At 36.6% G+C, this 12,674-nt stretch overlaps 1 protein-coding gene across 8 annotated transcripts in view; it reads right to left on the bottom strand.

Moving 5' to 3' along the window:
- Positions 1–12,674, bottom strand: part of KCTD1 (potassium channel tetramerization domain containing 1) — a 91,735-nt gene that overhangs the window by 32,036 nt on the left and 47,025 nt on the right. For 5 of the 8 annotated variants that reach the window (XM_058176416.1, XM_058176417.1, XM_058176418.1 and 2 more), the window contains exon 2: positions 570–748. In XM_058176416.1, coding sequence (XP_058032399.1) covers positions 570–748 — 179 coding nt within the window. Of the gene's footprint in view, positions 1–569; positions 749–1,217; positions 1,342–12,674 lie in introns of all 8 variants that reach the window. The other 3 variants (XM_058176415.1, XM_058176414.1, XM_058176413.1) reach the window with 2 other exon arrangements.

Raw genomic sequence — 12,674 nt, 5'->3', positions numbered from 1 at the left:
AATTATGGCATTGGGATTAACCACAGAGGTCACTTAGTCCAACCCATTGTTCAATGAAGGATCCACTAGCGTATCTATAACAGATGATCATCAGCTTTTATCTGAAGAACTACTGTAAAAGAGAACTCACTATATCATGTGACAGTCTGTTCCACTGGCTGATAGCTTGTACAGTTACAAAGTTCCTCCCAATGCCTAGTTGATCTTATGTCCTTATAATTTTAATCCACTGGTCCTGGCACTGTCCTTTGTGCAATGGAAAGTATGTTCAGTCAATCCTTAAAATATCTTCAGTTTTTTTCAATACCCCAAAATATCATTATATCAACATGGAGTGATGCAATTCAGGCAGAGGATGCTAATTAAGTGGCTCTTGAATAAAGAAACATTGTTTGATTTCCTTTAGTAAAATGTTTTCCAATAACCAGTTTAAAGCACCCAGAAACTTGGGGTACACTTTTGCGTGAAAAGATTTAATACCAGATAAAGATTTAGTATAAAAATTGAAAGAAAAAAGGGAGCAAGTTAACAGAACTTCTGGAAAAATGCAACATAGTCCTCAGAATTACCTTGATTCAGGATATTTAGTTAGTGTGGCCAAGCTGCTGGTATACATGTGCCCACCCACGTCAATATGAACCGGTGCATTGGATTTTGTGAGTTGTGCTGGTGTGGGGATGCCTTGATTGTTCAAAGGAGATGCAGGGGACCTAGTGATCAGAGGTCTTGACATATTGGGCCGACTGTCCTGTAAAAAGACACAAAGCATGTTAGGGATCTGAGCTATTTTAGGAATGCTAACAGTAAAATAACAGTAATAACAACAACAGTAATGAATAAAAAGTAACAGTAATAAAATACTAACCACTCACATTTAGGAGTGAATAAAACAAAAAAATACCATCAAATTTTATATTTAAATATAATTTTAAGAATTATTTAGTTTTAAAAGTTGAAATTTAGGTGCACTACAATTGTAACGTCCAATAGTTATTTGTGGCATTTAAACCTACATGATGGTAAGGCAGTGTTTTCAGGCTTTTGGCTAAAAACAGAAACTGATCAATACTTTATTGCAGAGGTTGGTTAAGTCATTAAAGTCTACTGATTTAACACCCCAGTTCAAAAATATAGTTTCCAGGAAGGGGGAGAGGAAGCTGTTTGTTGTGCCCCAAACCCTTCTATCTCCTAAGCAGTTAGAATTGGTAAATACAAACCCTCAGCTCTTCCATTCTGCCAACTCTTCTCTTGAATTTCCAAGTCACATATCACGCAAAGAGTAGAGGAAACACCTGGACTAGCCAACTGTTCATGTACTGTAAAACATGGGGCACCGAAAGCCTTTGAGAAAGACATTTTCCATGTAAATATTAAACAAGTTGTGACAGACGCCCCTCTCTGCCCAAGTAAGCCACTATTCCCAGCAGCTTCCCCAAGAAATCTCCAAAAAGGAGCACCACAAGCAAAATGCAGATGAAACAAACACCTCAGTCAAACTGGAAATGCAATGTCAGTAAAAAGCAAGCAGTAGACCTGTGAAGTTAGGGTGGGGCAGAGCAAAAGGAAGCATTCTGCTGAAGCCAGCAAGGCAGACCAGTTTCAGAATTATGGAATGTAAACAGATCTAAATCTGGTCACATTTGTAAGACAGTCTTACTAACTCTTAACGTATATACTCAGTGATGAAAAGGAACACTTCTTAAGTGACCTTGAGCATGTGAATTTTTCTAACTGTGTAATCATATATATATCCATTCAAAAATAGGTTTACTGCATTCTCAGTTAATGTAATGAGGATTATTCCTGAAAACAACTGAACATTTGTGTTCATTCAGAGATCAGGATTGAAGACTATCTCAAAAGATTTACAGGGATTACAGAATAAGAATTATGAAGCAGGACTTCTAGTTCTGAAAGTGGAATGCTTAAAATAATTCAAAATCCTAAGATTTTTTTAAAAAAATTAGTCTCCCTCACAGCTACAAATATCTTTTTGCTAGAATTATGATGCATTATCTAAGTGTATGATGTAGACCTGCATATCAGCTGAATCATTTGGATCATTTCTGGTTAAAATAGGCAAAATCTTCTATTGAACAAGCCATTTATTATAACTGATCACACTATAAGATATTACAAATAAGTAAATGCATAAATAGAAAAATAATTATAACATTTTATATCAAGTTCTTTCTTTCTTTCTTTCTGGTGGCTCAGACTGCTAAGACAGTCTGTTATTAACACAGGTGTTTGCAATTACTGCAGGTTCAAATCCCACCAGGCCCAAGGTTGACTCAGCCGTCCATCCTTTATAAGGTAGGTAAAATGAGGACCCAGATTGTTCGGGGCAATAAGTTGACTTTGTATATAATATACAAATGGATGAAGACTATTGCTTAACACAGTGTAAGCCGCCCTGAGTCTTCGGAGAAGGGCGAGATATAAATTCAAATAAAAAAAAAACAAAGAAAGAATAGCAATTTTATTCCATAATTGAAGATATGTTTAAGGATCCCCAGATAAACAGCAATGTAACACTAGATCCAAGTAATGAATTCCAAAGAGAGCAAACAAGCAAATCTGTGTAAATAAAAATATATTCTGTTATTTCTATTTATCCCTATTGGCAGACTACTATGAACATAGGATCCAGAAATGCTGGAAAGATCTATCTGGAAATAAATCATTTTATTTATCAAGCAATCATTAGTGCGTGGGAAGACTGTTACCAGCATGTAACATGTGATTATATGCTTAGTATTAAGAATAGGAGATGACACTGATAAAGAGTAAAGTTTGAAAATGTCACAAAGTAAAATTAAACGTATCTGGAGATTAGAGATGATTTCATAAAAAATTATCACGAACGAAGAAAAAATTGCCCTATAGAATAAAAACATGATTTCCTTTATAAAACTCTTTTTCTTCTAATAAACAGATCACAATTGAACTTTAGATAACTACCTGATTACCTGAAAATAAGACCTCCCCGGATAATAAGCCCAATCAGGTTTTTGAGAGCTAATATAAGCCCTCCCCAAAAATATTTAAGGCATGCGCAGCTAGTCCTTGCCATTTCCTCTGGTTAAAGTTGGAGCTAGAAATCAGGTAAGACGGCAAGAGGAGCCCCATCTTGCTCCACACACCCCAAAATAATAAGACTTCCCCAAAAATAAGGCCAAGAGCTAATTAAAAAAATATTAGACCGGGTCTTATTTTCAGGGAAACACGGTACATCACAAAGTCTTAACTGTCATATTCCACCATAACATAGTAGTAGTATATAAACCATGATACAAATACCAGAGTTAAACTTATTCAATTAGACAAAACTAATTGTAGTACATCCTTTTAAATAATCATAAAATATATCATCATTTTTATAAACCTTTATAAAAACTGAAAGCAAATTATCACGTGACCTGACCAGAGTTTATGACAATTTTTAGCACAGTCTTTAAGATAACCATGTGGTTAAGTGAATCTTTATGGGCACAGTTGTTAAGCAAATCACTGTTAAGTGAATCATGTGATTGTTAAGTGAATCTTGCTTCCCCCATTGATTTAGCCTGTCAAAGGTCTGCTGAGGTTACAAATGGTGATCACATGACCTCAGAATGGTGTGACTATTATAAATACATGCCAGTTGCCAAGTGCTTGAATTTTGATCATGTGGGGATGCTTCTACAGCCTTTGAACTGTCACTAAATGAATGGTTTAAGGTAGTTCAAGGACTACCTGAACTCCAGTTCTAAATTTCTTAGATATTGTTCAGGGTTATTTCTGTGATATTTTTAAAGAAATGGTGAAATGAACAGTTTAGTCTTGGTAAAAGACTTTGCCAATACATTCAAAACCCCTGGAATTTCAGAGGCCTCAAGAACATTGGTGCCAAGCAACAAGCATAACAAATGTTTAATGGCATCTGTTCAGCCATTTTAGGTAAACTGAATTGAAAAGTTACAGAAGTGGAGCAATTCCTAAATGTTTTGGAGGATTTTTCAATGGATATGACTGGTGTTCCTGCTGAAGCCTTAACTTTACTGTGCAATACAGGTAGTCTTTGACATACTTTCAATGACTATTCAAACTTGTGACAGTGCTAGGAAAAAATGAACTCACAGTGCCTGATGTTATGGCTCTTGCAGTGCCCCCATGGTCAGGTGATCAAAACTCCCCCCACCACCACTTAAAATCTCAAGGGCATTTCCAACCCACTTATCTTCTCCCCATCTCTTTCCTTTTGGATGCCCTGCACTCCATGACATATCCCTGCTGCCCCTTGCTACCCTTCACCATCTTCTTCCTTCTGCTGCTGGTCCAGGATTCAGGCCCTAGGTGAAAAGTGCAGTGCTGGAATTCACATGGTGAGCATCTTAGGGCAGCGGCCTGTTTATCGCCAGGTGATGAAACTCCAGCAGTTGACTACCAGGATGAAGGTAAAGGCTGTGTGGGAGTTGCTGTTTGAGAAGAGGCTTTGTAGGAGATGCTTTCGGGGTGAAGCATGCATTCCAGGACTACACCCTTACCCAGCATCTGATGATCCCCAGCCCAGCAGCAGGAGGAAGATGGCAGCAAAGGTCAACTGCAGTTGCAAAGTTGCAGAATTACAGTGCATCAGGGACCTCTAAGTGCAGGGTGGCGAGGGCAACTGTGCCTGGGTTGGGCTAGGGTTTCCTAGTGTATGGCAGCTTTGCAACAATCCCTTGTTGGGCTGGGCTGGGGCTAAGCTTTGCACTGCAGCTGAGAGGCTTTTTGAATTTCCAGGACCACAGTGGGCCAGGAAGCATGTGAGCTGCAGCATATTTGTTTCCTGGCTTTGCTAGTTTGTGCTGTGCTGCAGCATCTCCCCCCCCCAAATTATATGTGACATGCAGTGGCCTCCCAGGACTCCTTCACCTTCCCATAGCATCCCTTGGACTTCTGCCTTATCTTAACAACTCATCTGTCTTTGGTTACAAAGGCAATGGAGGGAATACAGGAATTGCGGTCATTAAGTAACGTGTCGTAACTTAGTAACTAAGGTTGCTTTATGATCGCATCCATTTAGTGATGGAAATTCCAATGCCAATTATGGTTGTAAGTCAAGGACTATCTGTAAGAAGGCTCAGGTGATTTACAGGCTACCCCTTCATAATCCCAAAGGTGCTTTTTTCAAGAGGCAATTGGACTTTGTTTTTTCCCCTTTTTTCTTAAATAAAAAAAAGGGGGGGAGAAAAAGAAAAAAAGAAAGATAAAACCCAGAAAGTCCAGTTGTCTCTTGAAAAAAGCACCTTTGGGACAACCATGACCTGGATGATTGAGAACCTCCATAGACATTTACTCCCTCATAGGACTTTTCATTTTTATTAAGGAGCACAAAACAATGGAGGATACAGAGCACAGATGGCACATACTTAGTCAGAATATGATTGAGCACAGATAAATGCATAGCATGTTGCAATTACAGAGAGAAATAGGACATTAGGTATGACAGCAATACATCTTGATATTCTAGATAAGCCCGTATTGAGAAACTTGTTTAAGTAGAAGTTCACAGACATGTCAAGGATAGATCACTTCTTTATTGCGTACCCCAAAAAAATGAATTTGTTTAGAAGAAGAGGATTTACCTACTGAGGAGCACATTTCTAGATCTATTAGAAGTTTAGAGTAGAGGCATTTTTCCAAATTAAAAGATATAAGCTTCAGTCCTTATAACAATTTGCCTGTAGTGAATCTCTCAGAAGAGATTTCTAGGCAGTTAAGGATGTGGCAAGTGTTGGTGAAACAAATCAATTGGATCCCAATTTTGAGAAGCATTGCAAGTTTGACCATATGCCCAAATATTCATTAAACTGAGAGCTAAATCAGAAATAGAGAAACTATATGATTATTTATTGAGGGATGAGTTTTCATCCACTGAGGCCTGAAAAACTGGACAGGGTCCTGGCAGGCACTGCTTGCTTGCTCCTTGCCCTTTATAATTTTTAATTAAGCCTGCATGTATGTCAGAGTGCATAGAAACAATGGTGAACACCTCAATAATGAAAAGAATGATGTTTATAGAATTTAAAGTATAAATGATACACACTTCTTAAAAAGAACCTCTCTGATTCTAGCTGTCTCCCAGCATTACCTTCTGGGCCAAAATAATTTGAGTGTGGTGGCTGGATAACTGCAACAAATTATGGATAAAATGATTTTTTTTGTCTCAGACTGGTTTTAGAGGTGGTCTCAGCACAAAAATTATTTTGGTCACCTTAGCAAATGGCCTTTTAAAGAGACAACGGGAAAGTCATCCATATTTTGATCTTATGGCATTTTTGACCCTGTAATTCACCAAAACCTATTGGGCTAGCTCCATGACTTGGGAAATGGAAACACTGTACTTTAGTGATTGAATTCCTATCCAGAGAAGGATCCCCCACAGCAGTGCTGGGCATCTTCTGTTTGGTCCCTCTGCAGTTATGTTGTATGCTTCCACAAGTCTCAATATTGTCCCCCATGCTATTTAATATAGATATGAAACCACTGGGAAAAATCATCGGGAGGCGGCTGGAGTGAAGTATCATCAATAAGGAAGTGACACACACTCTCTCTTTTCCCTTCAAACCAGGAGTGACAGGGAAACTGCTGCGATTGGCTCAATGAGATTCAATACAGGAAGGCTGAATCCCTGCATGATGGATAAACGTTTGGTCAAATAATATTCATATCCACAAACTGGCCCAATCCTATTGTTGGATAAATTAGCACTCCCCCTTCAGGACTAGACATGGGTTTTGGGGATGTTTTGGATGCCAAATTATCACTTAAAACACTTGTAACCTCAGTGACCAGAAGCAGTTCTATATTTCTACTTAGTATAGGTCAGTAGTGTATGAGGTAAGGTCAAGTATCAAAGGATTACTATATTTAGATTGTCAAAACAAATTTAATAGAATTTAATTGTTATCATTTTTCTAATGGTTAGTTATGCTAAAAATGTTGCCTAATAGCATGTCAAATTTCTTTACCCGCATTAAGAAAAAAAACCTCTGAATTACTGCAAAGCGGTGTAAAAATCAGTAGTAAGAAATCTATGGGAAAGCAGAAAAATGTTGCAATAATCCTTTTTTATTTTGCAAGTTGGTTTCTCTTTATAGTTATGCAGGTGAAAAATGACTTAACAAGTTTATCATTGTCCGGATCATGTAATCAGCTTCCAATCAACATTCATACCATTCACACCAGCATTGGTTTCTAAAGATTAACATCACTGAGGTTTAAAAGTTGATTTAATAAGTCTTCCACTGAGAAAGAATGAAAAACCTATTCTATCACCTAAAATTGATAAAAAGACGTTATCATATAACAGGTTTATGCAGCAATTTGGATTTGGAAACAAAGATGTTTCTGAGAGCACATTGGTTCTTCTTTTCTCTGAGAAGCTACACTGCAATCCTGGGAAAGAACAGTTTAGTTCAGAAGTTGCAGATAGGTAATGTGTAACAGTAAATTTATGACTAGAAAAGTCACAATTTGACACTTTGACTTAAGTTTATCCTCCAACTTGGCTTAGTTCCAGATTAACTGAACTAATCAATATTTTGTTTGATAATTTACCTTAAAAATAACATAGATGAATCATGTTTTAATCTAAAAATATTAAGAAAAATTATTTTTGAGTAATATAAAAATCCATGCCTCTGTAATATTGTCACTTTTTTACTCTTTGTATTCACTGTTTTCCTCCCCAGTATATTTTAGCATGCTTAATAATTTTAAAAGAAAACAAATTAACTTTTTCATTATTTAATTCAACCAATCAATGGCCAGTTGTAACGTTTTAGTTAGCCAAAATCTAAAATCAAATTATGTCACTGACAATGAGATTTATATTTTTCTTTTTTTATATAAAAACAAATCCAACGGGCATCAAGACAGGTTGATATCACATTTTACTAACATAAACTGATTTCACTGCCACAATGAAGGAAAGAGTGTTTCAGCCCAGGTATTTGTATACTGTCTTGAATTGCATTTCCAAAATATTTTAGAAAAGATAAAAATAGTCATGAAAATTAATTCCAGAATATGGCACAGCTCTCTAAGAAGGTAGAAAAAGAGTGTGTTTTGGTTATTATCCTAGATTAAATAGTTAATCCTGAAAGAGAATCTGGGTGATCAAGCTAAAAGACTTTAACCCAAATACACTTTTCCAGGGCAAGTAAACTCTGTCATAAAACATTTAGAAGGCTAAGGAATGCTGATAAGCTGAGAAAAAAATAAGAAGGCTACCTCCCTAGAAATAAAGTATTATGTTCATGAAATAATGCCTCTTTGTTCTTTCAAAACCTCATTATCTTTGCAGTGTTGCTCCATTACCTCATAATTATATCTTAACTGCCTCTTTGACCTCACCAAACAATCTATTGTATCCAAATACTTGTCTATAGCCAGTCAAATACCATGCTGCTGTATAAAATTGCATGCATATTCTAATTTGTTTACTTCTATAAAGGGACTGTAGGTCCTTATAACTTATAAATTTCTTTATAAGCTTTATAAACCTTCTCCTCTTCAGGCTTTGTTATCAGTAAAATCAATTTGTGTTTCAATGTGATGTATCCTTTCAGTTTTCAGATACATTGCCATATATTGTGCTTTAAAATTAAAGGTAAAATTTAATATCACATTTTACAATGTCTTTGTAGATTTATAAATGCTGTGTTCTGATCATTTACCCTGTAGAAAGTACTTTATTAGAAAGTACTGTAAAGCTAAAAAAAATGGGCTAGGTTACTAAATTTGGGGGATTTTATACTTTAGCAAATAACTTTCCATTTTTCCTGTTTTGAGTAATATCAAGCAGAAAATAATCTGTGACTGTATAGAAATAATAAATAATGTTGGCCAGGCAAAGGTCTGTGTAAATGAAAAAATATTGTAGCTGCCAGAATGAAAAGTTGATCAAGTGAACTCTCTGGTACCCAACAGCAATCAGCAGCTCTATTCTTTAGCCTGGATTTTAACAGCAGTGGATCTGCTACTGCAAACAAATGAACACTATAAGAAACACACCTGAAAAAGGATTTTTATTACAGTAGAAAACTTCATTTGGAAACTTCATCATGCTGCTTATCATAAACTGTTATGGTTAAAAAATTGTGAAATGCTATTCTTAGCACTGAAGTAATATTGCTTCATTCTCAAGGCAATTACAAAGAGTATAAAATTATTGCTGCTTTGTATTTTGCATCCTGGAAACTGTTAGGTTTATACAAGATAGCACAAAATCTGCTATCACTGAGACTAGGTTTACAACTTTAATTAAACCCAGAATAAGCACATTATATTTTAAACAAGTATGTTGCCTAATCTCAGCGATGGTCATTTACAAACTCTGTTTTACAGTTTAGTACCTCTGAACTCTGCCTTATATTAATCATTTTACCAACCATGGTTAAAAAACTATGGATATGTGATATCTATTTAGCCTCACTGCCAAATAGACAATTTGTAATATTACACTGCCTTCTGTATACATTTAAATTTGCCTAAAGAGAAAGAAATTGCTGGATGAACCTTACTGTTTTGGAGGGCAAAGTAGTGTGTCTTAGGTAGCAGATAGGAATCCTTCCCTCAAGCCAAAATCAACTACCAATGCACCTTTTAACAAAAAAGCAGTAGTCCAGGGTTGTACCTAATCTATTAAACAAAATTAAAAAATAATTCTAAAACCACCCCAACCCACCAATCTCCCCGCCCCCATTTATGCCCTTTTGGCCCTCTGCATTCTTCAGTCCAGATCACCCTTACTGACCTTTGACATTTTCTTGCTCCTTCTACTGACCAAGAATGCCTGGCTTGGCCCTTTGTGAAGCGGCTGCTGACCACACAAGGCTTTCTTTGCAAGGCTGTACATGGGAGTTTTCTTCATGAAGAAAATGAAGGGCCAGGGCAGACCAGGGCAGGCACACCTCACCAGCAGTGGGACCAAGAAGATAATGAAGGTCAGATAGTATGCAGCACAGGGTAGCATGGGCTGTGGGGTACACGATGGAGAGAGTAACTGTGGCTGGGACTGAACTGGGGTGCCTGGGGCTTCTGGGGTATTACTGAGGTAGTTGGGTCTTCCTGGAGTGCACAAAAGCAACCTGAGTCACAAGCTGCCAGCAACTATTGACTGCATTTGGTTCTTAGGTGTGTACACACACACACATACACACACTCTCTCTCCTTCTTAACCTATCTTTTTCTGATCTCTCAGCAGTCTAGCTGATTCCAAACTCTAAACCAATCACTGGGCTCCTCAGACCTTTCTAGTGTTATGGAAAAGCAATACAACACATCAAGTATTTAAAGTAAATATATACTTTTTATATTCACTAAATAGTTGAAGATGGTTGTGTAAAATAAAATTATATCTCAAGACCATTTATGTTTCCTGGGAAAGTTTCCTGAGTCAGGCAGCCAACACATACATGAACTTCTATTTTGTAACACACCAAACTGAAACTACCTAGTAGCCTTTGAATTATGGCCTACCAAGTACCTGACAGTTTCTCTATTTTTTTCAGTCCTACGCACGTAGCAAGAGCATATGATTGCTCCATAATGGCATCCTACATAGCTCATAGATTATGCTCAGTTAAGAAAATAATTTGTGTGGGCCTGAATTACAGCTTTTATTAGAATATGTATCAGTAATTGGGTGTCTACAAGTCTATTCAACATACTTTGGGGGATTCCTGCAGTCCTGGAAGACAGCTATAGATAGATATAAAGGCATACCTAAAATATATATTGAACCAATTTACAGACAGTCTTGAAATTCTCAAAAAGGTTTCTCTTGCTTCAGTTAACTGTGAATGTAGCTTATCAATAACAACAAAAAATAGTTACTCAGAAGCTATTATTTTTCTCTAAACAACTCAACCAGCTTAATTCATCTTGCCAGATCAACACAATTCTATAAATAAATTATAGTGACTACAGGAGAAAGTAGGTGAAACTTCCCTGAAAGCTATTTCTGTGCACTGTCTGTATTTGGAGTTACAGTTTTCCCACTCCTGAATATTACCCAAAGATTCTTACACAGTATATATCTATATTGTCATTCATTAATTAGTAGAATTAAGGTAACAAGCTTAATGTAATGTAAGTGGATGTCAGTGGCTGTGAAATAACTTGGTTAATTTGGTCTCTCTTGGGAGAGGTAAGTTCAGGGCCAACAATAACAACCATTGACTTTTCCCAGATTATGGACCTGAACCACAAAGGGGGTACTGTACCTATTAGATCTAGGTTTTGCCTTAGATAAGTTGAAACACAGCAAGTATGGGGGGGACACAGTGTTATCTTTGGTTATGATCAGATCATTCTTTGGTTTTGGCACTATGGACATCTCCAGGGAAGATGGATCCATTCAATTAGTTTGTCCAGATTCTTAATGCCAATATCAGATTGAGTAGGAAATATGGAGGAAATCCTGATGCCTAGAGACCGTTAGGATGTGGACATGGAAAAACTCACTTAGACTTAATCCCAGAAAATGGAGTGGCAATGTATTTAAAAGGTAACCGATTCCAACTTGCATTTCCTGTTTCCAGAAGAGGTTTTGCATAAACTACATGTTATGCAAACTACAATTGGTACTTGTGTACCAATTGTAGCAATTTCCAAAATAGGATACTTTGCTCTTATCACTTTGCACGTGCATTACTGCAATGCGTTTTACATGGCTTTGAAGGCTACCTGGAAGCTTTTGCTGGTGGAGAGTGCAATGACCGGAATAGTTATGGTGTGCCTAGATTTGCCTATATAACTATCACTACAAAAAGAACTGTACCAGCTGCCAATTAGCTGCAATTCAAGATATTGTTTTACACTTTTGAAACCTAACATGACTCAGTGCCTAGATATCTCCGGGATTACTTCTCTGGGTTGATTCTGCCAGTTTAGGGATATCAGGTAGAGAAGACTTATTCAGACATGTGAGATTGAACATTCTGTTACCTTCCCTCCCTTGGACTGTCTGGAGCACTCCTTTTTTATCATTTTCAGAAAAACTGTAAAAATATGGCTGTTCAAGAGGGCTTTGGGGGATAAATGAAGACTTTCCGACCCTTAAAGTGTGATGCACTGTATCGGAAATATTATGTAACTGATTTTAACTGTAATTTGTTGACTCTTTATATTGTGTAGATTTGTTGTTACCAATCAGAGCCATTATCATTGCGGGTCAGATAAGCAAGAAAATAAGCAAAGGAATGTATATATGTATGTTTCACAATGGCATAAACGTCCAATAATCAATAAGGTATTACTTCATTTGGACCAAATGTTTCAATAAAGTTGACATCAAATACATGAAATACAAATACTACATTAGATAAAGTATGCAGAATTACATGCAGTGGCAAGATAACATTGTATGAGTAATAACAATTACATATTAGTTTTTAATGATTAAATCTATAACTTACCCTCTATTTTTTCATATCAATAACTGCAATATTAGCAATGAGAGATGTAACACTGCAATGCCAACTCTTTAATTTTTAAACACACACAAGATGCACGTGCACATACAAATGCATGCAAATTAAATAATAGATGACATATTTCCTCTACCCAATAGTTTTCGTTTGTTTAAAAACTAATAATCAGATGCCAACTTTTTTCACACACATATGCACAAGGACAAT

The sequence above is a fragment of the Ahaetulla prasina genome, chromosome 3 (genome assembly GCF_028640845.1).
Source record: "Ahaetulla prasina isolate Xishuangbanna chromosome 3, ASM2864084v1, whole genome shotgun sequence".
Classification (NCBI taxonomy): Eukaryota; Metazoa; Chordata; class Lepidosauria; order Squamata; family Colubridae; genus Ahaetulla; species Ahaetulla prasina.
Note: the sequence above shows the minus strand (reverse complement) of the source record. Positions and strands in the feature narration are given on the sequence as shown.